General features: G+C 45.0%; 1 protein-coding gene and 1 long non-coding RNA gene across 6 annotated transcripts in view; one reads left to right on the plus strand and one right to left on the minus strand.

Moving 5' to 3' along the window:
- Positions 1–1,101: 1,101 nt before the first annotated feature.
- On the minus strand, positions 1,102–5,915 carry LOC138924817 (uncharacterized). The gene is made up of 2 exons (XR_011440101.1): positions 5,350–5,915; positions 1,102–1,381 (listed from the first exon to the last, which is right to left on the minus strand). It is a non-coding gene; the product is annotated as an uncharacterized lncRNA (long non-coding RNA).
- The window catches only part of SLC4A8 (solute carrier family 4 member 8), a 65,355-nt gene continuing 43,555 nt past the window's right edge, over positions 5,456–27,255 (plus strand). For 3 of the 5 annotated variants that reach the window (XM_023643578.2, XM_014740989.3, XM_070271436.1), the window contains exons 1-5: positions 5,631–5,853; positions 18,525–18,606; positions 23,959–24,105; positions 24,618–24,753; positions 25,786–25,946. In XM_023643578.2, the coding sequence (XP_023499346.1) occupies positions 5,809–5,853; positions 18,525–18,606; positions 23,959–24,105; positions 24,618–24,753; positions 25,786–25,946 (571 nt within the window). In that variant the 5' untranslated portion in view covers positions 5,631–5,808. Of the gene's footprint in view, positions 5,854–6,654; positions 6,732–18,524; positions 18,607–23,958; positions 24,106–24,617; positions 24,754–25,785; positions 25,947–27,255 lie in introns of all 5 variants that reach the window. The other 2 variants (XM_023643579.2, XM_001504331.6) reach the window with 2 other exon arrangements.

A 27,255-nucleotide genomic window follows, 5' to 3' on the forward strand; every position in this document is an offset into this window, starting at 1 on the left:
CCATGCAATGAAGTGGAAAGCACTAGTGGTTCTTGACCCAGCTCTGCTATTAACTGGCCTGGGCAAGACCCTAATTCTAGCCACATTTCAGCTTTCTAGGCTATGAAATGTCCTGTATACATTTACAGACCCATTGAAGAGAAATGAGATCAGTCCATAAGAAAGTTAAATATATAGAATCTCGACGAAAATAATCCATAACCAATCTATAAATGAAAATTTGGGTGAGTTTATTCTGAGCTAAAATCTGAGGACCATGGCCCGGGGCCTTTCTTCCCAAAGGAAGAAAGGGCACCAAAGAAGTGAGGTGTACAGAGTGGTTACATACCCCCAAGCAGGACATTTCACATATGATTGAAATGTCCCTCCCACAATAGTCACAAGATTGCCCTGTCAGCTCAGTGCTTGATGGACACAGCAGGTAGTGGGTCTGCTATCTCGGCGGGCGTAGCAGGAGGCAAGTGGGCGTAGCAGGAGGCAAGTCTATTGTCTCGAGCTGGGTGGTCACAGGTGAGCACAGCAATCAGTTTCTAGCCTAAGGAAAGATGCTTAATCCTTAAGGAGATGCCAACGTTGGGAGGGGGAGGGAAGTTGCACCTTTATCTCAAGGGCCTTTGTTCTTGCCATAGGGAATATCTAAAGCAGAAAAGACAATGTCAGGCCGAATTAGGTTTACACCAAATGGCTTCCTCATATTCTCCAATATATCCTATTGCTTGCCATTTTTATTTGTCAGAATGATACAGATGTGAGGTATTGAGTTTGCTGCTGCCTTAAGGATATCCCAGGCCTGTTGGCTAAAAGTGAAGTAAGCACTTCACTACTTAGTTTAACAAGCTTGAGAGGCTTATCACCAAGCAGATAAGAGGTGGAGTGAAACCACTGTGAACAGACCTGATTTCTAGGCAGGGCTAGGTGTGGTTAGAAACGGATAAGATAAATGTATTTAATCAATACAAATATGTTCAGATCTCATATCAAGGACTTGGCAAGTGGTCCTTGGTTAATGACTGTTTCTCCCAAATTCCTGAATGACTTCCTATCTGGATCCGGAAGTCCCGTGGCTTCTTTCCTCAAAGGCCTGCTTTTCTGTTTTGTTCCGCTCCCTCCCTAGGTCCTTTCCCCTACCTCTGCCTCTCTCCAAAGATCTTAATCATGATTCCGGAGAAGGCAGAAAGTAGGTTCTTGCCATTTTGCGTGGGTTCCGTCTGCCAGAGCCTCCCTCGGTCTGGAGTAAGATGTAAGTGAATACAGTGTAAGGAATGTCTGTGGACGACGCTGCTGCTGACGAATGGAGGGGGTGATTTTCCCAGGCGAGTCAGTTTTCGTGGCGCTTCATTGTTCTTCCCGGTGATGTGCAGTGTTCCAGCCTGGCAGCATGCTGTGAACAAAGAAAATTGTATTCTGAAGTCTCGTTAGATATGCTGCGACTTGGCGGGGGCTGAGGACAAATCACGCACCAACATAACCTTTTTAGCTCGACAAAGAACCGCGTCTCTCCCCGCCTCCCCGCTCGCTTCACGGGAAGTGCTCCCAGACGACAGCACAAACAAGCCCTAATTAAGTCTGTCCTCGCATCCCGACGTCTTTTCCTCCAACCTTTCCTTGGGTTTAGACGTGTAATTAAGAGGAAGAGGGAGAAACGAAATCAGGTCTAAGATACAGCTGGGAATTAGGAGCTACCTAATGGCAAGTAAAGACTAGAACCTCTGCTCTGGCAGCTCTTTTGACAGTTGAAACAGGGCAAGAGATGTGGTAAATTGATGAAGGAATTAAGATGCTTTTGAGGGATAAATCGATTGCAATTATCTGAGAACATTTTCTCAGACCTTTTGAGTTTCCTACATTTTTGTCTTTTGACTCTGAATGAGAGATTTTTAATGTCTTCCAGGCCATATTTAAAGGTGACATATGTAAGGTGCCTGCTGCTTCCCTGGGAAGGCACGAACACAGCCTAACAATTATATGCAAAATGTGGGGCTTTGTGTACTTATCTGAAAAGACAGTCCCATAGAGTTATCGTGTGTCCAGCGGGGGCAAGACTTACCCTCTCCTCCTAAAGTTTAAGAACCACTGGAACTAGAGAAGGATTTAGAGACAAAAAATCTGGAAGGATTTAGCCACATTTGGAAGCCGGGTGGAGCCTATGAAAGTTAGAGGAGAACGAAGACCCCAGGCAGTCCCACGGGGGCAGCAGATGGTTAAGCAGATGCATCTGGAATCAGATACATCTAAGCGGAGAGCCCAGTGTCTCCCTTTATTAACTGTGCTGGCTGTGTGACCTGGGGCAAGTTGCATCTCTAAGCCTCAGTGTTCTCGTTTATGAAATGGGATGATAGGACCTACCTCGTAGAATTGTTGCGAGGATTAACGAGGTCATCCTGTAGCACACCTTCTTGTCTCCCTGTTGGGGTGTGCGCGTATGTGTGTGTGTATAGTCTCTGTCTCTACATGTATTTTGCATTTTCCTGCCCATTTTATGCCTCCTTCCAGGCCAAGCAGCCCGTGCGGCCTCAGAAGGCTCTAAGTACTGTTCCCCATCTGTGTTTTCTGCTTTCTTTAGAAAAATAATCAGTGTGAGGTGGTGTCCTTGGCTGACATCTTCCTTCCAGCTCCCCTAGTCCCTGCTTGCCAGCCAGGCCAAGAGCAGCATATTGGCACTTTCCCAAGCAGTGTAGGGAGCAGCAGAGGCTTGGAGCTTGGTGCCCAGAGCCTGGAGCCAAGTGAGCCAGCCTGCTCTGGGAAGGAGAGACCGGATCAGCCCTGGGAGGGGAGAGCCATGTCTCCTGCAGTGCCCCAGATAGCAGCTGCCTCAGGCAGCCTCAGAGGCTGCCTCTGTGGCCTAGTTCCTTTTGTAATTTGCACAACAGACCAGAAGATGGGGCTCTTGACCCTGGAGTCAAGGGCCAGAGGCTCTGACTTATTCCACATTTGAACTGGAGGAAAATCAGACCCACAAGAGCTCCCAGGAATCCCCTGCCTCCGCATTCCTCTCCCTACCCGGCACGTTCCTGTCTTATTCCCAGGGCTGGGAGCTATCTTTCCGGGGAGTGGGGAATGCGGGGTGCATCTTCCCTTTGGTCACTGTCACGGCCCCTCCTGAATTACCACATTGCCAGAGTCCGTCTAACTGACCCCCTGCCTCAGGTTTCCCCTGTAACCCATCGGGTCCCTAATGGCAGATTTCGGCAATGGGACCCCTTGTATAGGACTGTGTTGCATGGTGGCCCAGAGTTCTAGAGTCAGACAGGCTTGTCCGTGACTCATCTCATCAGGTGAGGCTCTCCTCCCCTCCGCAGAGAAGCCCTCCGCAAGCACCTCGTCTAAAGTAGATCTCCCCACCCCCATGCCAGTTACTCTATCACATGACCCTGTCATTTACTTCCTGGCAGCTAGCATAAGCTGCAATTATCTTGTTGTTTACTTGTTTACTCTCTCCTCACCAAATTGTAAGGCTCAAGAGGGCAGGACCCTGTTTGTCTTATTGATTGTTTCCAAAACACCCAACACAGGGCTGAATACAAAGGTTCTCAGGAAATATGTTTTGAATGAATAAATGACTGAATCTCAGCTTAAAGACTGCTTGACTTTGGGAAAGCTGTTAAACTTCTCTGAACCTCAGTTTTCTGATCAGTGTAATGGAGAAATAATGGAAATGTCATGAATCTTAAATGGCACAATGCATTTACACCACTAAACCCAGTCTGGGTGCATGGAAGTCTTCTCTCAAATTTTCAGCAGTGTCCTACTTTCTATCATAGGAGAAAAATAAAGTCTGAATTAATTAGCTGGCTCTCCACAATTCGGCCATGGCTTTTCTTACCACAATTTTTACTTCTATTGCTCTTCTTTATAACTTTCTGCTTTGGCCCCAATCCTGGCTACCCTGAACGGGTCCATGTGTGTTCCTATTCTTAAGTCTTTGCCCAAGAGTCGGGATGCTTGTTCTCCTTATCTTAGCTCAACTATTTTCAGATTTAGCTCAAACCCATGTCCTGTGTGTCATGTTCCTGAAGTGTCCCCAGTCATAAGAATCATTTTCTCTTCAGAATTTTTATAAACTTTGTGGTCTATATTACTCTTATGGCTCATTCTATGTTCTATTATCTTGTCATCATATTAACTTATACCCTGTTTCCTTGATTAGATCATATGCCCTTGGGAGATATGTATAATATTTTAGATTTCTCTGCATCCTGATTGCCATTTAGGTCTGTACATAGTAGGTGTTCAATACATTTTTTATTAGATTGAGCTAAAAGAACATATATTTGTTAACTACTTTCTATGTGCCCAGCATTTTTTGAGGTTCTGTGGAGTATAGAGAAGGGCATAAGAAAAATTCATTGCCTTCAAAAACTTACAATATTAAAGTAAGGTAAAGTCAAGAGATAATAAAGTACTTCGATAACCACAGTATGGTAAATGCTATAAGAAAGGCATGAAGTACTATGAAGATTCAGAGGAGAGATGACATCTCATAGGGGAGTTGGGGAGAGTGGGATAAAGAAAGCCTTCTTGGAAGAGGTGGCCTTTGAGATTGACTTTGAAGGATGGTTAAGGTTTTGATGGGCAAAAATGGGGTGAATTCCAGATTCAAGAGACCTGATTAGTGAAGAGATCAAAAATAGACTGTGGCAATGAACACTAAGACTCAGAAACAGGACCAGGGGCTTATACAGAAAATCAGAAATATTCTGCCTCAGGGACACTGAAGCACACCTTGTTTCAAATTTCAGGGCCAATAAAAGGGGCGGTTTTCAGGGGTTGAAGCGTTAACATGTACCTGACTACATTCCTCAAGCATAGCTTCTGTGGAGACTGAGAATTATTTGCAACAGTTCTTTTTGCTCTAATAATGTGGGCTTACCTACAGTCTGACGTGATACTGCATATAAAGCAAAAGGCCCCTTTCCTCCTCTTGGGGATAGAGGATTGGTTGGATTGTGTCCAGCCTCTCTTTCCTTTTAAATCCCATCAAAGTGAATGCATTACTCATGATTTTCTAACCTTGCCTTAGATCGGTAGTTCTTCTGTTGTTAAATAATAATTTGCCTTACATCATTTCTTGGAAAAGTTGAACGTGTTTTTGTGGAATTATTTCAACAATCATCCTTAGCTCCACTCTGTGCTTTTCGCTACCAACCTGAAACCCAGGGAGACGACCTAAGTCACAGTGAGTCTGTGGAGAGGGTCAGCTCACTGCCTGCCTGCTTCTCTTTAATGCTCTTTAATCTGGCCACTAGCTGAGAGATTAACAAGTAATCTTAGAAAGCCCTTTTCCCTCATCCTCAATTACTTCCTTCGGCAATCCCAATGGACGTTTCCCCAGAATTTAAAAATCATTACCTAAGGAATAAAATCAGAATAGACTATATCAACACCTTCCCAGTTTTCAGGGGTCAGGTGCAGCCACACGTAGAAGCACGAGATTTTCGATTTCTAGCAAGCGCTTGGAAGGACCTTCAAGCCTAGAGGCCCCTGAAGGGAGGGAGGCGGTTTCCAAGACAACCGGGCCCCGGAGCGGTTGGCTCCCCAGGCTCCCTCCTCCTCCTCCCGGTAGCCCAGGGTACCGCCGGACAGCGTCCTCCCTTGCTCCGCGCCCTGATTGGCCGCACAGGCCGCGCGCTGATTGGCTGCGGCGATGCCTCGCGGGCCGGTGGCTATGGAGGCGGCGGCGGTTGATGGTTGACCGTTGGCTCCAGGGTAGGGGTCGCCGCTCGGGCGATCCGCTCAGACCCGACCAGAGCGCGCCGGCTGCTGACGCTCGGCCTGGAGCCCGCGGGCGAGACCTAGCTCGGATCCGCCATGCCGGCCGGGAGTACCGAGTCGGACGGCGTCCTCCGCTATCAGGTAGGGCCCCGCCTCCCGCCCCTCCCCGGGGCTCAGCCTCCCCATCCTCTGCCCACCCTCCTTCCTCTGCCCCCGAGCCCGAGCTCCGCAGGCCACTCCCTGAGGGCGAGGGGAGGCCAGCCCACGACACCAGAGGGCGCTCCGGGCGGTTGGGGATCGGCCGGGGCTGCGAGAGGGTGACCTTGGGCCGAACCTGGGAGCCGGCCGGTCTCTGCCGCATCCCTTGCGCGGCAGGCAGAGGAGCCTTGGCGGCCAGCGGGCGGTGACCTCTGTTCTCCTCGGGTACTCCCTGTTGGGAGAGAGGCTGGCTTCTGGCCTCGCCGTGTCTAGCTGGCACCTTGCTCTGAGCCAGGGACCTTGCTCTGGTCGAGCAGGTCTCTTTGTGTTTTTATTTCTGGGGGTTTCTGGTTCCTGAAAGGCTCAGGAAGAGCTGGAAAGACTGGAGGCTGAGACCAAACCCCGTTAACGTGGCCAGTTTTGTGACTCCCCCCGCCCCATTGCACAGACATCTGACAAGTTCTGGGTAGGGCAGGGGAAAAGGGTTGGGGAAGTGTTCAGAGGTCAAGAACGGGTGTTTATTTGAAGGAATGAAGAAACCAGGTTTAAGTAACTGATAACCCACCGGTTGGGGTGGCTAATGTAAGGAGGAGCTTTAGGCTAGGTATCAGAGACTGTAGGTTCATGTTCTACATCTACCTTGCACAGCCTTTGTGACCTTGAGTAAGTCACCTGCCTCTTTGAACCTCAGTTTCCCCATCTAGTAAACTGGGAATGATAAGATCTGCTTTGTTTACCTCACAGGGTTGCTTTGTGGACTAAACGAGGTACTATTTGTGAAAGGCTTTGTGAAATACTGTTTTCTCTGTGACAACCAGTAGGTGAGTGGGCAGCTCATTGAATTCTCTCTCCCTCTTTCCTGTGCAGTCAGATAGTATAGTTACGGCTCTGGAAAGGATTGAAGGGGCGTCATCTGAAGTGGAGGGATGTGAAGAGGATGATGGACACCTTCTCAGGAAGGATGACAGGTCTTGGAAATAAGTGCTATGTTGTCATCAGGGATGGTTTCTGTAAGGAGACAAGGAAAACACTCTGAGTTTGTAGCAAACTGGGTGTCAGACACGGACTCTGTCCTCTTCTTCCTGGTAATAATTTGCTACTAGAAGATCCATAATTCCTTCTTTGCTTGCTCTATCAAAAAGGGAACCATATCTAAGATTTTGGAAAATCTTTCTATATCTAACCCTTCTAAGGCCTAGTAAGTGTATTCAATCTATGTTTGGGATACAACGATAAGCAAAAATAGGCAACGTTCTTCCCCTCCTGAAGCTTCCCATGGGGTGGGGTGGGGAGAAATAACCATTTTTAATTAAATAATTATACAAGTAAATGTATTATTATAAACTGTGATAAGTGTTTCTAAAGAAAGATAGCCTTGGTCTCAGATCAGAGAAGATTTTGCTAAGGAAGAAATTTGGGCAAAGATGTAGAGAATAAGTGTCAGCTGAGGGAAGCGGGAGATCAAAGGGCCTTGGAGATAAAGAGAACAGCAGAAGGGGGCATGGCAAGGTAGAAGACCCGAAAGCAGGCCAGTGTGGCTGGAGCCCTGCGGAGCAGAGAGGGGAAGGGTGTGAGATGTATTCTGGGGTCAGAACACACAGGACCATATAGCCCAGGCTGAGGAAGTTGGTATTTATCTGAGGAACAAGGGGAAGCCACTGAAGGGGTTTAAGTAGAGAGGGAAAGAAGAGAGAGAGAAGGGGAGAGAGCAAGAACCAGAGAAAGAAAGAGGGCTGATGAGATCATCATCACATTTTCCTATTGAAAGATTTCTCTGGCTCCAGTGGGGAGAACAGGCTGGAACGAATGTGAGGAGACAGTGTCCTTAACATGAGAATGTGTACCAGTTATATTGTCAAGATCATAATAACCCCAAGGCTTCTATGAGTGCTCTGTGAAATTGATAATTCCTCAGTGCTTCTAGGATAGAAATAATTGTCTCCTTTAGATCTAGTTCATGAAGCTTTCATGGGTGGTGGGATGAGGAGAAGACAAGGAATAGAGCAGAAACAGTAGGACCTCATGAAGGCTGAGTCAGGTGATGGGCAAATGGGTACTTGAGATATAGGGAGGAAAAGAAGTGGGAGTAGGAGGAGGAAAGGAAATAGGGATGACCTGGGGGGATGCAGTCAACCAACTGAAAATGAGCAGTTCACCCTCCTGCGTGCCCAGTGAGGCTGTGTGGAGGGAGATGGACCTTGCAAAGTGGGGAGATTGTGTAACTTGATGTGAACAGAGATTCCAGGCATCACATTTAAATATCACAAGTGTAGGCTGTTTTCTTAGGTTTGGATGACTGCGCCAGTCTCCTAACAGTTCCCTCTTCTTTCTCTCTTGCCCTTCTGTGGTCCACTTTCCACATGGCAGCCAGAGGGAGCTTTTAAAAACAAAGACCAGATCAGGTTATATCCCATCCTGAAACCCTGCAGTGGCTTACCAGTGCGTTTTAGAATAAAATCCAGACTCCTTCCCACAGCCTATTGCACTTTCACATGACCAGAGCCGTGCCCACCTCCCCGGCTGCTGGTCGTCCACTTTCTCACCATGCACCCCTGCACTGGCTTTCTTTCTGTTTCCTCAAAGTGGCAAGCTCCTTCATGCCCAGGACCTTCGTTCTTGTCATTGCCTCTGCCTAGGACGTTCTTCTACACGGGCCTTCTCATGACCCAACTCAAATGTCACCTCCTCAGAGTGGCTTTCCCTGACATAGTCACTCTCAGATAATCCTGTTTTATTTTCTTGATTTTTTTTTGAGGGTGAGGAAGGTTGGCCCTGAGCTAACATCTGTGCCCACTTCCTCTATTTTGTGTGTGGGCTGCCAGCACAGCATGCCTTGATGAGCGGTGCTCGGTCCGCGCCCAGGATCCAAACCCACGAACCCCTGGCTGCTGAAGCAGAGAGCACGAACTTAACCGCTATGCCACCGGGCCAGCCCCTGTTTTATTTTCTTAGTAACACTTATAACCTATCTGAAATGTTCTTGTCTTGATTTCTTATCTTTTTGAAGCTTCATGAGGGCAGGAACCAGGCAGAAAATCGTGTCACACAACACAATGCCTGGAATAAAAGAGGCACTCAGTTGCGTGAGTGATTGAATGACTGTTGCAGATCCAAAGCGTATGGGCCTCCCCTTAAGGAGCTCTTGGTCGTGTCAGGATTAGGGCAGAGCGTCAGAGGGCTGTTGCTCGGTTACACAGAAACTCTCCCTTCTGTGCTGCTGTGCTTTTGCTCAACTGTTCCAGCTGGAAAATCTTTCTCTTCCTCTCCACCTAGAATATTCCATTTTAACATTCAAGGTCTGGCTCCATATCATTATCAGAATTTGTTACTCAGTCTTGTCTGCTCACCACACCCACCAAGTGCTGTCACTTCTCCCACTCCTTATTGTGGAATATGCATGTTCTTGTCTGCTGCTAACCTGACAGCTCCCTTTGATGTTGTTGTTTATATAAGTTAGCTTTTACTGAGTGCTTGCCGTGTGCCAGGCACTGGGCTAAGTGCTTTCCATGCGTTATCTCATTTAATTCTCTCTGTAACCTTGCGAGTGGTATGCCTTTATTATCTCCATTTTTCAAATGAGGAAACCAAGACCGAGAGAGGTGAAGTAAGTTCAGTGAGTGGCACAGCTGCCCTTCTCCAAAGGACTTGCCCCTCGTCACTCTGTGTTACTGGGGCTTGTGTCTTTGACACCGAGACCAGTGCCTGGGTCAGAAGATGTGTGCAAGGTGTGCGCAGGCTGTGTTAGGGTGGGAAGAGACTGGATGAGGGAGGCCACAAGGAGGCTGCTATTTCGGATGAATGAATGAAGGCCTGCATTACTGAACTTTGATGAGACCTCTGGAGGTGGTTATTGAAATTGTAGGAGTCACTGAGCTCTTAAAGGGGTAGTAATGGAGGAAGAAGATCAGAAACTTCAGGGAGAGCCCCTGGTTTGAACTGGAGCTGGGACGTCTGGTAGCTTCACAGTTCTCCTGATCAGCACTTTCAGAACCGAGCAGAAAGAAGTGCTGGAGGAGAAGGCTGGAGAGGTCGGAACTGTCAGCATTTGAGCCCAGGGCTGCTGGGGCCTGCAAGGAGGTTCAGGGAACGTGGAAGTGGTGAAAGGAGCAAGTGAGTTTGGCTTTTATGTGAATCTGGCCTGCTCAGAATGGAAAATTTTGCAGAAATCTTCAGAATAACAAACCCTGGTAAATGGGTGATAATTGGGAAGCGTGGCCCATGATGGGAAGAGAGTCCCGTCTTCTGTGGACTGAAGAAGTTCTGAGAGTTCCTGATGGGGACCTGAATGCTAGCGCCCAATGACTCTGGCACATGTTGCAGCTTACTAAATATTTGCTGAGCGAATGAATGAATGGCTCTGTAGAGAGCAGGTCAGCTGTTGTGAGGATCACGGTCAGTTTATGGTAAGCAGTCAGTAAATATTTGCTGAATGTTATTGAACAAAAGTATCAGCCATAGCAGTTTCTCCTCTCACCACGCGGCAGTGTGCAGTCCATGCTCCTCCGCCCTCTCCCAACACACCAGGTGTTCTTTCCCTCTGGGGGACTTGAGAATGTGAGCATTCTCTTTGCTTGGCTTTCCCAGCTCTACTGGAGAGCTTCAGTAGAAGAGGTGTGGGCTGTCGTGCCAAGCAGAGAATTGAGACAGTCTGGGCGACAATTCAGGCTGCGAATTTACTTCCTTCAAAATTTGTAGGTAATTGTCTTAGCTCGTGGTTTGTCTTGGCAGGGTAGACGGGCTCTCAGTCAAGCCTGTCATGGTGGTAATCAGGACACAGAAAAGCAACTGTGTTTCTTCTAAATCTGCTGCTAGGTAACAACAACCAACCTTAGATAATGGAGAGGCTGGTTGTTTCCTGTAAGGCAGTGACAAGTTTACTCTGATCTTGGTAGTTAGGAAGCCATTATGTGTATATTAGTTTCTATTGTTGCCATAATAAATTACCACAAATTTAGTGGCTTAAAAGAACACAAATTGATTATGTTACAGTTCTATAGTCAGAAGTCCAACTCAGGTCTTGTTGGACTAAACTCAAAGTCTTGGCGGGGCTGTGTTTGCTTCTGGAGACTGAGAGAATCTGTTTCCTGGACTTCTTTAGCTTCTAGAGGCTGTCTGCATTCCTCGGTTCATAGTGCCCGTCCTCCATCTTCAAAACCAGCAACATAGCATGTCTTGGACCCTGCTTTGGCATCTCTTTCTCTCCCTCTACTCTTCTGTCTCCCTCTTCCACTTTTAGGGATTCATGTGATTACATTGAGCCGGATAAGCTTGTATCTTAAGGTCAGCCGATGAGCAACCTTACTTCTGTCTGCAGCCTTAATTCCCCATTGCCGTGTAAGGTAACATAGTCACGCAGTCTAGGGATTAAGATGAGCGTATCTTTCGGGGCCATTATTCTGCCTGTTGCAGTGTACTAACTAGGAGTCTGTACTGAACAGGAGTGACTCCAGTGGGGTTCAATAGAAGAATCGCTGAGAAACCAGAGCCACTGGGGGCGTTTAGGCCCCTTGCAGGCTGCTGAAGAGTCAAAAGAGGAAGCTCGTGGACACTCAGGAGCTCACGGCCACTGTGAAAAGGTCTGGGAGAGCTGCACAAGTCCCGTGGAACCTTCTCTTCTTGCTATAGGGTGTCCACATTCAGTGAGGAAGTCACACTGAGGGCGTTAGAAAGTCGGGCATCTGTGGGTCAGAGTGAGTGACGGGATCTACCAGGGGCCGGGCTTCATAGGCTTTGCTGAATGTGAAGAGCGAGATGGAAGTGAGTAAGGAGATGGAGAACTATTGGAAATCTGGTCAGTAAAGGGGTAGTTTGAAGTCTAAGGTTCTGGAGCGCGAAGGACTTAGGAAGGTGGTAATGTGGATCTTGAGCTATTCTCACTGGGACAGTAATCCGTGATTAGATGACCTGAGCTCTCTAAAATGACCAGGTTCTTTGCCTTTGGTAATATTAGCATAAATGTTAATATAAGAAGCCAGAGAGACCTGAGTTGGAGTTCTTCCTGTCCCACTCAGCTCTTGTGAAATCTTGCATAGCCTTGATTGGGACGTTGCGAGGAATAATTGCGGTAATATACGTAGAGCACAATGCTAGGTATGTAGTAAGTGCTCAATAAATACTAATTGTGTCAATTCAGTTTGCTGATTAGAAACCATGGAAGTCACTTCTATATTTAAAAATGGTTAAATGCATCAGAACTCAATAAACCCTTGACTCTTTTTTTGTTGTTGGGGGAGGTGGAGAGAGGAGGGGTGGGAGGGTGTTACTTACCATCTCTGTTTATTGGATCCTTAGGAGAAAAGATGAAGGGGATCTTGGGAGGTGAAAAGTCAGAGACTGACTGCAGGAAAGGAGGCAGAGCTGAGTTTGGGGGACTTTCACCCCCCAGGTCCAGAGTGGAGCAGCAGGGCAGGCGTGTCAGGGGTTCGGCTCAAGGTGGGCTCCCCTGCCTGCGCCCTTCCCCTCCCCTGCAGCCTCCGTGGCTGCTTCCAGGAGCTGGAGCCATTATGTAAAACTCAGCCCTGCTCCAGCCTTTTAATTTGTCCATTAACTGTTAAGTGAGAATCTGGTCTGCTACTCAGCTATAATTCATTCATTTTTCAAGGCTCATAGCAGTGCTTTCTCTCTCAAGACGTGCCTTGCAGTTTCAGTGTTCTAATGTGTGGTTAACCCCCTTAGTTCTTTTTGTTGTATCTAGTCCTTGAGGAAGGCACCCACATCAATTCACATTTATGGAGTGGGTCAGTGTCAGTGAGCTGGGAGGAAGTACAGAAAAGAGAAGACTCAGAAACAGGGCGTTTTCTCTAGATCACCCTTCTTTCCTGCTCTCTTTCCCTCCCTCCCGCCTTTCCTTTTTCTCCTAAACTTATATAATGTGGTTCTCATGATTTTAATCTTTTCTGAGTCAGAAACTCCCCTGAGAATCTGCTGAAGGTCACAGACCCTCTCCCAAGAAAAGTGCACGCTCATTCGTAGCCCATTCATGGGAATCTTAGCAATCCGTGGTTAAGAAATCCTGTCTGCCGTAGACAATAACGGTGTCAGAGGAAGGAAGAGCCATCTGGTGAGGAATCTGCAGCAGGCACGGACCCCTGAGACTTGATGTTCCCTTCTTTTCATTTTTATATGATTTTAAACAAACTTTGTGTATATTTGAAATTTATGGAACATTTCAAGCGTATACCAAAGTAGAGAGACTTAAATCAATCATCATGTACGCATGACCTGGCTTCAACAATGAACACACACCTATATTGTTTCATCTGTGTCTCCACCCACTCTCCAAATCTCAGACATCATATCATTTCATCAGTAAAAACTTCAGTAGGTATCACTGGAGATTAAGGACTCTTTTTTTTTTTTGAGGAAGACTAGCCCTTAGCTAACATCCGCTTCCAATCCTTCTCCTTTTGCTGAGGAAGATTAGCCCTGAGCTAAGATCTGTGCCGGTCTTCATCTATTTTATATGTGGGATGCCTGCCACAGCATAGCTTGATGAGCAGTGCATAGGTCTGCACCCAGGATCTGAACCTGTGAACCTGGGCCACCCGGGCTGCTGAAGCAGAGTGCACCAACCTAACCACTACACCACTGCGCCTGCCCCTAAGGATTCTTTTTTTAATGATGTAACTACCATATCACAATATTGTTATTATACTTAAAAATGAACAATTCCTTAATATAATCAAATACCCATTGAGTTGTTTAAGTTTCTGAGTGCCTTATAATTTTTTTAATAGTTGGCTTATTGGAACCAGGATACAAATAAGGTCCGCACGTTCACATTCAAGCCTGACCTTTCAAAAGCCTTGGCTAATGGTGTTTTACAGGGGTTCTGTTTTCTTTGGCAAGACAAAGAAAGTGGACGCACATTTATTCAGTGAATTTAGGCTGTGATTAACCAATCTAAATTAAGGAAACAAACAACAAGTTGATTTTTCAACCTGAATTTTTCAGATGATTGAGCTTGTTCTTCGTATTTGCTTCTATAGTCCAGAGTCAAGGACTCAGTCCTCCCTCCCTCCCTCCAGATTCTCTGCATTCTCTGCTGTGTCAGGTGTCTGCACGGTACTAAGCATTGTAATTAACTGGTCCGTGTTCTCTGGATATTACAGACCTGTGGGGAAGCCAACATGAAAAATTATTCATATATATGTATATTATTTATGTGTATATGAATAATTTATTATTATATGTAAATAATGAAACATATTATAGCATATTAACTTTTCATTATTATATGTATATAATATATATGTATATAGATAGATAATTTTTAATGCATATGAATATATATGAAGTTTTATGAGAAAACATATGATCATGTGATAAAGAAAGAGTTCAGAAAAATAAATATTCATTCATCAAAATTTATTGGATACTTACCACATACTGGACATTGTGTTAGGTGGTAGATGGATGGTGGTAAATATAAGACACAGTACCCACCATCCTGGAACTTATGGAAGGGCAGGCTACTTGCAATGGTAAGCTACTGTGTTGGACTCTGGGAGAACATAAAGATGAAAATATGTGGCTCCTGCTGTCAGGGAATTCATGATCTAAAAGATAAGCTAGGTAAACAAATAATAAATAAGTCTATAATAAAAGCAAGTATTTTCCATCTAAAAGTTATTTCTGAGAAAGGAGGGTATTTACAACTAAGATGGCAGTGAAACTGACATGCTCTGGAAAATGGACTCAAAGCACCTATGGTGATGAGGAAGAAGTCACTGATGATAGAGATGCATTTGAAGATTTTGAATAACATTCTTTTATAAAATGTAAGAGAGAAAATAATATTTCTAAGTTAATTTATTATTTTACCTATATGTAATTTTTCTGTGTCATCTGTATACGTACTGCAGTGTGCATCACTAAAAGGTGAAGATTCTTAAGAAAACAAGCATAGTACCACCTAAAGAGAAAGTAGCAATTTCTGTAATATCATGAGATCTAGTCGATATTCATATTTCTAATCGTCTCATATGTCATAACTTTTAAGAAGTAACTGAAAAAATGATTTCAGTTAGTTAGTTTGAATCATGATTCAGATAAAGTCTCCACATTGTGATTGGTTCGTTGTTTCTTTTAACTCTTGGTTTCACCTTGCTCTTTCCCTGTCTCCGTTTCTGTCTTTCTCTTCCTGCAGTTGTTTCTTTTTAAAAACGGGGCTGGGGAGAGAGTTTGTTCTATAGTTTCCCACGATCTGGGTTCTGCGGATTGTATTCCTGTGGTGGTATTTTTAATGGGACGCTGTTTCACTGTATTTTCAGTAAATTGGTATTTGGATTTAAAGACTTGATCAGATTTGGGGACAATTTATTTGGTAAGATTACCTCATGGGTGGTGATACGGTCTCCCATTAGGAGGCATGTAATGCCTGGTTGTCTCTTTTTTTGTGATGTTAGTGGCCGTTGAAAATCAATGCAATCCATTAGGGAGGCAAAAGGGCAGTGTTCTAATTCTAACATTCCTCAATCATTTATTCTCTTCTATAATAAGAAACTTCTCTCATCGCTATGGTACCTTTCTATGGTACAGTTTATATAGGAAAACCAGGATAAATTTTTACCAGTTGTCAAAGTCATGAGTAGGGGTATTAGCATTATCCTCCAATGGGGGCCAATTAGTTAATTTTTAAAGTGACCTTATGAACTCGTGGATTTTAACATATTTGACATATTCAATCTGTTGCAGTTATCACTCTTATTGATGCTAAATTGTCCTATTTTTGGCAAGGGACCTCTGTAAGTTGGCCCGTGTCCTTTTGACATAACCCTAGTTGTCTGAGTGCCTTTTAGTAGAAGATGGTATTTTAAGAGACCACAGTGTAGATGCTAATGATCCTCATGGCTCCTGGCCGATCATTTTTTCTAGGCCTTTTGAGTGGACAGAGCTGGAAAATAGAAATTTATAACTTTAAAACATTTAAAGATAAAAATGCTTCATATATTCTTGTTGATACTTCCAATTCAAATTTTGGACTCCATGGTTTTTCCCTAACTTCTGTCTTACAACTGTACCCTTTTCACCCCTGCTGAGGATCCCAGTTCTCAGTCACCTGGAGAGTGACAGAATAAGTTCACAGAATCAGTTTGTTTTATCTCGCAATACACAACTGTCTCAGAATGGTGACACTGGCACTACAAACGACAATACGATAAGTAAAAAGTAGTTTAAGATCTTTTAAAATTCTTTTTTCTTTAGAGTACATGCCAGTAAGGCCATTCTGTCAGTTTGTTATGTTTTAATGTTACTTGGAATAATTTCTCTTGGAATAGTTATGCCATCAATTTGGCATTTGCTTTCATTTTGTTTTTGATTTCTGGGAATTGCTTTTAAAAGTTTAATTTTGTTTTAAAGTTATGTAAAATATTTACAAAATAAGGTATATTCAAAGAAGTCTCGTTTCTGCCCTTATCTCTTCTACCTATTTCCCTCCTTCCTCTATAGGTAACTGTTTAAAAAAGGCTTTTATGGGTTGTTCTTCCTTTGTGTGTTTTTACATATAAACAGATGCATATACTCCAACACCCTTTCTTAGATAAAAGGAAATTATACAGTTTTCTCCATCTTGCTTTTTAAATTTAATATTATATCTTGGAGATTATTCCGTGGTAGTAATAATATGTAATTAGAATATGTCTATAAAACTAAAATCATAAATAAAATGCTGTAAGTAGCCATTTGACTACTTCGTCTACTTCCTTTAAATTTGTTTATTCAAGTTGGCCTCAAGAAACTTTTTTTGAATCTTCTCATTGGGACAATGGATTGCCTTATGTTTAGAGTTGCCTTATTTGGGGGTATAGATGATAACTAAAAAATAGTAAAATTAGAACAGTAAGCTGGCAATTTGAGCAGGATCTAGGGGGTGGTGAGGATTTGAGTGCTGGAGAGTTGGGGAAGGGGCATGTGAGATGACCGGGCAGGGTGAGCAAAGGCACGGAGGTGGGAAAGTGCCTGGCGCCTGTGGAATCAGCGAGCCTGGCTGGAGCTGCGGGGCTGGTCAGGGAAATAGACTGGCAGGGAAAGCAGCTAAGATTTTTTTGAAATAGTTCACTGTCTTGGTAAGGTAAGTGCCATTGTCCTCATTCTTTTTTTTTTTAAAGAAATCAGTACTTTTTTTTTTTTTTTTTTAAAGATTTTATTATTTCCTTTTTCTCCCCAACGCCCCCCCGGTACATAGTTGTATATTCTTCGTTGTGGATTCTTCTAGTTGTGGTATGTGGGACGCTGCCTCAGCGTGGTTTGATGAGCAGTGCCATGTCCGCACCCAGGATTCGAACCAACGAAACACTGGACCGCCTGCAGCGGAGCGCGCGAACTTAACCACTCGGCCACGGGGCCAGCCCCTGTCCTCATTCTTTTAACAAGATTTATTGCGCACCTACTCTGTGAAAAGTCTGTGCAGGGTGCTGGGGAAACAGTGGTGAGCAAGGCGGATATGGTCCCTGCCTTAAGGAGCAGAGATGTTGCATTACTAAGGGGAAGTACAGTGTGCTGTGAGGGTGTGTCAGCGGGAGGGCCCAGCTTAGGTCAGAAGAGGGGCAGGCAGGGAAGGCTTCTGAGAAGGGCAATTAGGCCGAGGTCTGTGGGCTGATGAGTAAGATGGCTGCTGTGGTGCAGGTGAGGGTGGCAGGGAGATGGTGATAGTTCTAGGCAGAGGGAGCAGCACTCAGGGAAGAAAGTGAGTGTGGTTCTAGAACTGAAAAAATGTCCAGTGTGCCGGAAAGGAGTGGGAAGTGTGGGATAGAGTGGATGGGAGATGAGAGTGAATTCGAGAGAAATTGCAAAAGAGGTCTTGATGAGAAAAGGGGACTGTTTCCCTGAAGGTGTTTAATAGACACTCAATATATGTGGAATGGATGAATAAATAAGCTTGGGATTTCAAAGGTGGACTAAGAACTGACGGTGCCGTGGGCTGAAGGAAGTAAATGAGTGCAGGTTGCTAGTTTGGGAAGGAAGATTTGTTTGGTTGTAGACACGTGGATCTTGAGATACGGCATCCCAGTGGGTTGTCGAATACGGAGCCCCACAGTTTCAGGCTGTTGACACTGTAAAACTCAGTGTGAGGTAGAGCGCTCTTCCTGGGGAATTACGGTTCGAGGAAGAAGAAGAGCCTTAGGAGGAGACAGAGGAGATCTGGTCAGAGCAGCAGGATGGAGAACTTCAAGGACAGAGTGGTACACAGCCTCAAATGCTGCAGAGACATCAAGGAGACCAGTTTATACCAAATAAGACAATGTGGTTGACACCACTTACAAGATGCCAACATGGTTGACAGATGTACAGGTGGAGAGGGGAGGCGGGAGATCCGCAGTCACAAGACCTGGGCTCGGTCCTGGCTCTGCCTCTTACCGCATTTGTGACCTGGGGCAATAATTAGTTAATGTTCTCTGAGTCTCAGGCTGCACATTTATAAAATGAGAAAGAAAATGGCTGCCATGTTTGCGTCTCAAAGTTATTGTGAGGTTCAAATTAAAAATATATGTAAACCATTGTGTCTTCCCGCTCAAGTGTTACATAAATGGTCTGGCGTACACACAGTACTTAAACGAGTACTTGAATGAATGTGTGGCTCTTGCTATGACTACTTATTTCTGTTTCGACAGAGACCAGATGAAGAAGCTGTGGTGGATCAGGGGGGGACCAGCACAATCCTCAACATTCACTATGAGAAAGAAGAGTTGGAAGGTAGGAAGCGCTGCTCTGTGTAATGCGGGAAATTAGCGAGAGGCAGCCTGGTGAGGGGAAACAGCTTTGCCATCAGGAGACCTGGGTTTGAGTCCTAACTCTTTCTCACTAGCTGTCAGACCTTGGGGGAAAATCACTTCATTTCCTTTAGCATCAATTTCCTCGTCTGTTAAGTAAAAGTAGAGATGATAATACCTGTTTTACTATTAGGATCCAATAGACAGCATGTGAGACGATGCACTGAGCACTGTAAAGTCTATTACAAATATTAATAAATAACCTATTCCTTGAGAATGTGAAGTGCTCAGATCAGTTTAGTGTTTCTTGACAATTGCCTAGAAATATAGATATGTACAAAATTTTTAAAGAAAATAAAATACAAATAGTTCTAAAAATTCATTTTTTACCCCATCCTGTTTTTACCCCATTTCTATTGTTTGCTCTTCCCATTGTAACTATATCCATTTCTGCCCTGGTGTTTTCATCTAAATAAGAAAAGGGAAAATACGTACACACCTATAGCACGTTCTTTAAGAGTTCATAGCACAGAGTTGTATAAAAACCCAACTGAAGTGGAAGGGAAGGAAGAGGCATTTTAATTGGCTTCCTCTGTCTAGTTTACCTTAGTAAAGCTCCTCTTCCTTTCTCTCCTCCCCCACCCTCAGCTCCCCACATGACCATAGTGTGGTGTCCTTCTGCTTTCCCTTCTCCCACGGGGCCTAGTTTCCTGATAAGTGGTGACGCTCTGTTTGATTAAAGAAAGGCTCGTGTGCACCATGGCTTTAATGAGAACCCACATGTGGTTCAAAAGCCTTGGTGAAATCTCGGCAGCCTCTCCCACAATGTTGAAGGTGATGATGCAGCAATTTTCTAATGACTGAGACAGCGTGTGAAATGTTCCCTCCGTACTGCTTGTTCCTGTGACGTCTTTTTCATCAAAGTTGTGCAATCCCCAGAGAAAACTTGTCCTTTGGATAGAGAAAGTGAAAGCTGTGGAGGCTGACTCAGCCTCTGGGTCTGTTACCGTGAGAACTTAGGTGGGTGGCTCTGTGGAGGTCAGTGCAGTTCAGGTATATCAAGGTTAAGGTTTCCAAGTTATTTTGACCAGATAGAAGAAAAGCCAGCGTGGGTTTCAGCAATTGGGAGAAAGCGGAAGAAGGAAAGGGTGTGGAGGCAAGAGGCTAACATTTGTTGAATGCCCCTTGTGTGTAGGCATTTGGCTAGGCATTGCTACAAGTTGTCTTTTTTATCTTCACAGCAACCCAGGCAGGTAGGTATCGTCTCTATTGTACGTGGTGGGAAACTGCTCAGGGTCATCTAGCCTAATGGCAGGTGAGACTGAGATGGAATTCTGCTCTTTCTACTCTGCCACACTGCCCAGCACTGGCCACCCAACCTCAACGTCTTGCTGCATCATATAAACATTTTTATGTATTGCCCCATCTTTCCTTCTACCCTGATCATCCTATTGCCCGTCCACCCTCTCCTTGTAACCTGGGGGCACTGTTGCTCTCAGTGTGGTGGTCTGGGCCCACTAGATGTTTGCCCTCAGCAAGGAGGTAACCGTTTGTGAACACTTTTGTCTACTGGAAATAGAATAATAAACCTGGGCAAACTCTCTTGGGTCCTGAGGACTGGGTTCCATCGGCAGAGGTCAGCTGAGTGATTGGCAGGAGGAGCGTCTCAAGAGGACATCATCTATTCCTTATACATTCCCCATTTTGCTGTAAAAGAAAGCCATCTATGATGATGGCATTGCTAGAGGATAGTACGTTGGGAAATGGCCCTTTATACATAGACGTTTTTGAAACCCTAGCATCTTATGAATCTTATTTCTATTAGCACTTTTTAAGAAAAGCACTATAGGCAAATGGAGGACAAATGGTGACCACTCCTCAGACCTGATGCAGTTCTAGAGTAGCTCTGGAGAGGAGAAGAGGGCGTTGGGGTTTGCCATAGGATGGGCCGTGCTGTGGGCTCACCCTGACTCACTCCGAGAGCAGCCCTGGGGCTCAGTGAGGCTGCTCTCGGGGAGGTGTTGTCTCTTGAAGGCGTGGAATAAAATCAGTCCCACTTTGATGGAAGACAAGTGAATTGTGTTCTGATTCAATGTGTATGCCGTGATACAAAGATCTGTGGCTGCAGATAAATCTCTGGGTCTTCCTTCTCCTTTATTCCATACCCTCTGCTCCCCATGACACGAAGCAGTCCCCCTCCTATTTTCAGAACTACTTCTGAGATTTAGTCTGCAGTCGTTGTTGGAGACTTTGGTAGATGTGAGTCTTTTTGCATAAGTTCATTCCATCAGTAGGAGAAGGTGCATTAAACCATGACGTTGCTTTTTTTATGTATGGGAAGAGTCAAAAGCAAACGTTAGAAGAGATTTCCAAAGATAAACTCACGCAGAGCAATAGTGCATGCTGTGCTTCAGTGGCCTCTCCTAGTTCCAGAGGAACACAGGGCAGTTGCTTTAGTTAGAGGAGTGGCTTTTCCCGTTTTTTCTGGCAGATCATTATTCCTGATTAACTACTAAACCTGTGAGTCCTAGAGTAAGTATAGTGCCTTCTAATAAGTTTTTAATAGAGGTAGGAGCCATTTGGTCATATTTATAGGTTAAAAAAAAAGGCTTGCACCTGTTCCACATGTTGGATTCACCCCGTGGTTATTGACTTTGAGTCATCCTGTAGCCCAGGGGAGCGGAACACCCTTTTGTCTGTGCTGATGAGTTCTGTGTGCCTGCTCGGGAAGCAGCATGTATGGAATGCACTGTAAGTTGGTGTATCTTCATCACCAGTCAGTCTCTATCTGTGATGGGTGGGTCACACTGTGATTCTGTCCTGCTCCACGAGATTCAGTCCCCGTTCTCTAATGATTGCTTTCTGTATATGTATACCTACTTATTTTTAAAAATATACACTAATGTTACATCTTTCCCATAAATTTTACCAAATGAATACTTGTCTTTGCACACAGATAGCCCCCAAAGAGTAGTTTTGGTAATGACTGGAAAGAAGAATAGAGAATGAGATGGAAAGGAGGTGGCATTTGGGTGAGTTGGTAGGTCGATGAGGGGAAGGAAGACTGTGGGTGGGAAAATAGTTGAACGGCCAGCAGTGACCACAGGGGTAGTTCCGTGAAGTTACTGGACTGCAGAATCTGGGTAGATGGACTGGGTTTTATTGGTGCTATATTCGTTTCCTAGCGTCCATTTGTTTGTCCTCTTCTCTGCTGATTTCACTTAGAAAATCTAAGTCCCTGTTTCTGAGTCCCCGGCCTAGAAACTGATGCCTAATTTTCTGACAGCCGCTTGGTCCTTCTTAGCTCCGCCCCCCGCTGGGGCTTGTTTTCATTTCTGCCTTTCTCTCTGGTGTTTTCAAAAGGCACGCGCTGTGGTTGGCTAATGTTTGTGAGAATTGATTGGACCAAAAAAACTTCCTAGAGAAGGCAGAGCTTTCCTTCTCTAAGATTTCAGCGTTACCTTACTTCCCACAGAGCCATCAAAGGCGTCTGATAACAGATGGAGATGCAGTAGGACTCCACAGGGCTGGGAGGTGATGCTCATTAGCCTGGTAAAGAGGAGAAGCTGGGGGAGGAAAGCGAGGCAGGCTGAAATGCAGGAATTTCACATGAGAGGGCCAACTCTTCTCAGTAAAGTATGAGGTGAGGTCACTGCTTAGAGAGAGGAACCATGGATAAGGCTGTGGATTTGAAGACAGTGGCTAAAGACTGGAACAGCTTCTGTGGTGGAAGATGTGGGGGGCCTGAGACCTAGGGTGCTGAGCAGCAGTAACTGGGCAGAAATGGGAGAAGACCAAGGCTCTGTGTATCCTTGATGCTACTGATTCTGGGCTCCAGCCTTGGTGGAGGAGGTGAGACAGGTCTGGAAGTGGTGAACAGAACAAGATAAGGTTTATAGAAGGAATGAGGGAGTAGGAAAGGAGGAACTGGAGAATAATGCTTCTGGGTCATTTATTTTCTCCTGTTCCCTCTTTTTGTACAGAAGTTAATATCTCTCCCTATAACCCCAGCCTCGTGCTCCTCACGATTTGTAATTAGTCTCTCATTTGTATTCTAGATTGCGTATTCTACAATGCAGAAAAAAAAATAATGGAAACTGATCCTAGAATGTATTGGCTGCTAAAATTTATTCAAGGAATTGTGTTACACATTTTACATACATTATCTTATTTACTGCTCAAACTTCTGAGTTTAAATAATAAGCTTTTAGTATCCTTTTAAAAAATTTTCTCTGGGAAAGATTCACCCTGAGCTACTATCTGTTGCCAATCTTCCTCTCTCTCTTTTTTTCCCTCCCCAAAGCCCCAGTACATAGCTGTATATTCTAGTTGTAGGTCCTTCTACTTCTGTGTGAGCCACTGCCACAGCATGGCTACTGACGGATGAGTGGTGTGGTTCCGTGCCCGGGAACTGAACCTGGGCCGCCAAAGCAGAGCCTGCTGAACTTTAACCACTGGACCATCAGGGCTGGCTCTGATATTCTTTTTTAAAGACAGAGGTAGATTAGATATTAGATAACTTGTTCCAGGTCACACAGCTAGTGAATGATGAAGTCAAGTTTTGGCTGCAGGCAGGTTGACGAGCACTTACCCACTTTCCTAAGCTGCCTCCCTGCCAAGACCGGCTGCAGGTGTCACCTAGTGACTCTATTGCTTTTTTTCAATTGCTCAAATTGTTGTAATAACAACTAGCATCTGTACTGGCCTTGTTGTTAGTGCTGTGGGGGAAGTTGCAACTCCTAGCAACCCTGTGGACAGCAGAGCGGAACCCTGCCTGGTCTTTTTGCACCATCCTCTCACCTTGCAGCGCTGTATCAGACAACGCTCTGCTGCTGTTCACAGGGTTTTCATGGCCAACCTTTTCAGAAGTGGGTGGTCAGGTCCTTTTTCCTAGTCTTAAATCTCTACTGACACCTGTCCACCACAGGTGACCCTGTTGGTATTTGAAATGCCTGCGGCATAGCTTTAATCACCACAAAGCCAAAACACACAGCCACCACAGTATGACAACTGACAGTTCCCTGACTGGGGAAACAACCCAGGCCGTGGCAATGAGAGCCCCGAATCTTAACCATTAGACCATCAGGGCTTTGCAAATCATGTTCTTGCACATTATTTCCTTTGATGTTAACACTCCTGGAGGTTTGCTGCTGCGTGCAGGACGAAGGAGACCTTCAACTGCAAGGTCTCTGCATCTTTAGTCCTGGAAGCCTTCGAAGTTTGGTCACTCCAGAGTTGTGACCAGGCCAAAGAACTGGAATTTTTTTTCCTCTCTTAAATACTAGACTCCTTTTACTAAAGGAGTTCTCTCTACAGGCCTTCTGCTTCTTTTCAGGTCACAGAACTCTGTACGTGGGGGTTCGGATGCCGCTGGGCCGGCAGAGCCATCGGCACCACCGAGCCCATGGCCAGAAGCACCGGAGACGAGGGCGGGGCAAAGGAGCCAGCCAGGGGGAGGAAGGCCCAGAGGCCCTGGCCCACGGTAACACCCTCGGGAGAGAGGGGGCGTGTGGGGAGGGGGGTGCTCGGTGAGGCTGAGGGAAGGTGTGATGAACCTCAAGCAGGGGGTCTTGGTTCTACAGCCTTCTGTAGAGTTTTCAGAGCTTGCATCCAAGAAGAAATGCCTCTAAGAATCAAAGTATCTTCCTGAAAACTTAACAGTTCAGGCCCCCCAAATCAATACCATAGTAGGTGAAATCATTTGCTGGAGAATTAGCCATTTCTTTTGATCAAATTTGTCAGATTTCCGGTTTCTTGTCTGTTTTCTTCAAGTGGTCTTAGTTGATAATTTTTTCCTCCCATGAAACTGCTTCTACAGAATAGTTTTTGTGTGTGTGTGTGTGAAAATAAGGACTCTTTTCGATCTGTGTTCAGGATTGTCTTCCATATGTTCTTGAAGTTGTAAGGCCCCTGGATGTGCTACGTATGGCAGGATGCTATTTCTGTTCTAAGGAGAGGCTGGGAGCAGACCTTTCTCTGTGGTTCACTTTCCAGACACACCGTCTCAGCGTGTTCAGTTCATTCTCGGCACCGAGGAAGATGAAGAGCATGTGCCTCACGAGCTGTTCACAGAGCTGGATGAGATCTGCGTGAAAGAGGGAGAGGATGCCGAGTGGAAGGAGACAGCCAGGTAAGGCCTAAAACAACCGGGGTCAGAGCAGTCCCTGGGCTATCTTGATATTATAGGTCTGGCTTAGAAGATGCCTGGTGAGGCCACCTTGGTTTGGACCTAGCCCAGCAGAGATAGCGTAGGTCCACACTTTTCCTAAACATGAGCCATAGAGTCATTTGGGTTTTAATTCACTGGAAGTTCCAGAGTTTTTTGGATGTCCGTGGGACAGTCCAACCTCATGAGAGCCTTGGGGTTATAACTAGCCTAACAGCAGGCTTCCTGGAGTAGTTGTAGCATGACATGCTTGTCTGAGGCTCAGACCCCAGAAGAGCCTGCAGATTAACCAGGGCTGTGTCTAGTAACTGACACAGTGAGTGTTATGGAGATGCAAAGCCAGCAGGCCTGGGCCTTGAGGAAGAAGGCAAGGAGGGTAACCAGCCAAGCGTGGTACCAGCTCTCACTAGAACAGTTCTTCCTGGATACCTGCTGTATCCGTGGACATTTGCTGTGGGTAGAGAGGATAAATGAGCCAATTGACCTGATACCAAGTGAAAAGGCAATTAGTCCTGTCGTTGTGTCTTTGCAAACTTCTAAAGGTCACACAGGTAGGCTTTTAAAGAAAAGGAAAGTTTGACTTTATTAATGTGATTTGTCAGCATATCCAAACGATATAAATTAGATCTGTTTTTTTAACTGCATAGGTAATGCATTCTCATTATACAAAATTAGAAAACAAAGATAAGCAAAAAGAAGAAGATGAAAATTACATGTAATCCTACTACCCCAGGGTAATGAGGAATATAGCATTTGGCGTCTCATACATGTGCACATTTGTATTTTTTAGATAAAGCTGGAATCAAACTATATTCAATTTTGCATTGTTTTATAACCTGCTTTTTTCACTTACCAATGTACCCTGAACATATAGATTAAATTACAGTGTTTGATATGTTTATTCAGATACCTTTCTTTGTGGCCTACATTAAAAATTCTGTCTTGAAAATTCCTCATTTTTTATCTTTGGCATCTAGTTGTTTGTCATGCTTTCAGGTGGCTGAAGTTTGAAGAAGATGTTGAGGACGGAGGAGAACGCTGGAGCAAGCCTTATGTGGCGACCCTTTCATTGCACAGTCTCTTTGAGTTACGGAGCTGCCTTATTAATGGAACGGTCCTTCTGGACATGCGTGCAAATAGCATAGAAGAAATTTCAGGTAAGGTTAGGTGAGGGAAAACAGGAACATTTGGTAAATTAAGAAGTGTGGCGTAAAGGAAAAAATAAAACGACTGTGTGTCCTTAGGCAAGTCGCTTAACCTTCCCGACCTCAAAGTTCTTAGCTGTGGGATGGATTTCAAACTGAGAAACTGCTCTGTTTCACAGGCTTATTATGGGATTCAAGTAAGACGGTGTTTAGTCTTCTATTTGCCTGTTGATTCAGCAAACATTTATTTTGTATCTCTTTATGATTGATAATGTGCTAATCACAGAGGAATAAAGATAGGATGCTCAAGGAGCTCACTTTCTGAGGGGAAACAGCCATGGAACAATTAAAATAAGTGCAACAACAGAGATATGTTTTGGTAATAATTTGAGAAAAGGGAAGCTGGGAGTTGTGCAGAGGAAAAGGGAGTTAAAGACTTTTAAAATATGGCAGCTAGGGAAGACATGTAAGAAATTGAGCCAGAGTACCCCACTTCTTCAGAAAGCTGTGGAGGGCAGGTGTCTGATGGAGTCTCCTGGTGTCACTAAGTGCTAAGTTACTATGTTTGGGGAATGGAGTTTGAGAAACACCTGGGTGCAGGTGAGGCTTTTTCCCTCAGCTTGGCTCTATTTGGCTGGACAGGTTAGATAAAGATTTCTCCAAACTTTTCTCCATTTCAAGTATCCAAGTAATTCTGCCTCTCTGGGATCACATGGGGGTCCAGGGAAGGGTGAGCACTGATGGGATCCTGTGTCCCTCCCACGGCTCTGGGGGAAAGTTATTCCTTGCTGCTTCTAGCTTCCAGCTTCTAGTGGCTCTGGGTGTTGCTGAGCCGATGACTGCATGACTCCAGTCTGCCTCTGTCTTCACGTGGACTTCTCACTGGTGTGTCTCTTAGAAAGATATTTGCCAGTATCATCCAGGATGATCTCATCTCGAGATCCTTAACTTAGTTACATCTGCGAAGACCGTTTTCACAAATAAGATCGCATTCTCAGGTTCTGAGGGTTTAGTACATAGGCGTATCTTTTTAGGGGACACTATTCAACCCACTACAAAAACCAAGTGAGGAGAGAGTTTCAATTTATCAGTGATAAATGCTACAGAGAGGTCAGGTTAAGTAAGGACTAGAAACATCCATCAGATTTAGCAACTGGAGGGCTATTGATGATTTTATCAAAGCAGTTTCATGGAGGTAGCCAAATTGCAGGGGGCTGAGGAATTCTGCTTTTGAGAAGCGATAGGAGACACAGAGAGGAGAAGGTGGGTAAAAGGGACCTGGGGTGGACATTCTTCTTTTTTTTTCCAAGATGAAGAATTC

Source organism: Equus caballus, chromosome 6, assembly GCF_041296265.1.
Source record: "Equus caballus isolate H_3958 breed thoroughbred chromosome 6, TB-T2T, whole genome shotgun sequence".
NCBI classification, from domain to species: Eukaryota; Metazoa; Chordata; class Mammalia; order Perissodactyla; family Equidae; genus Equus; species Equus caballus.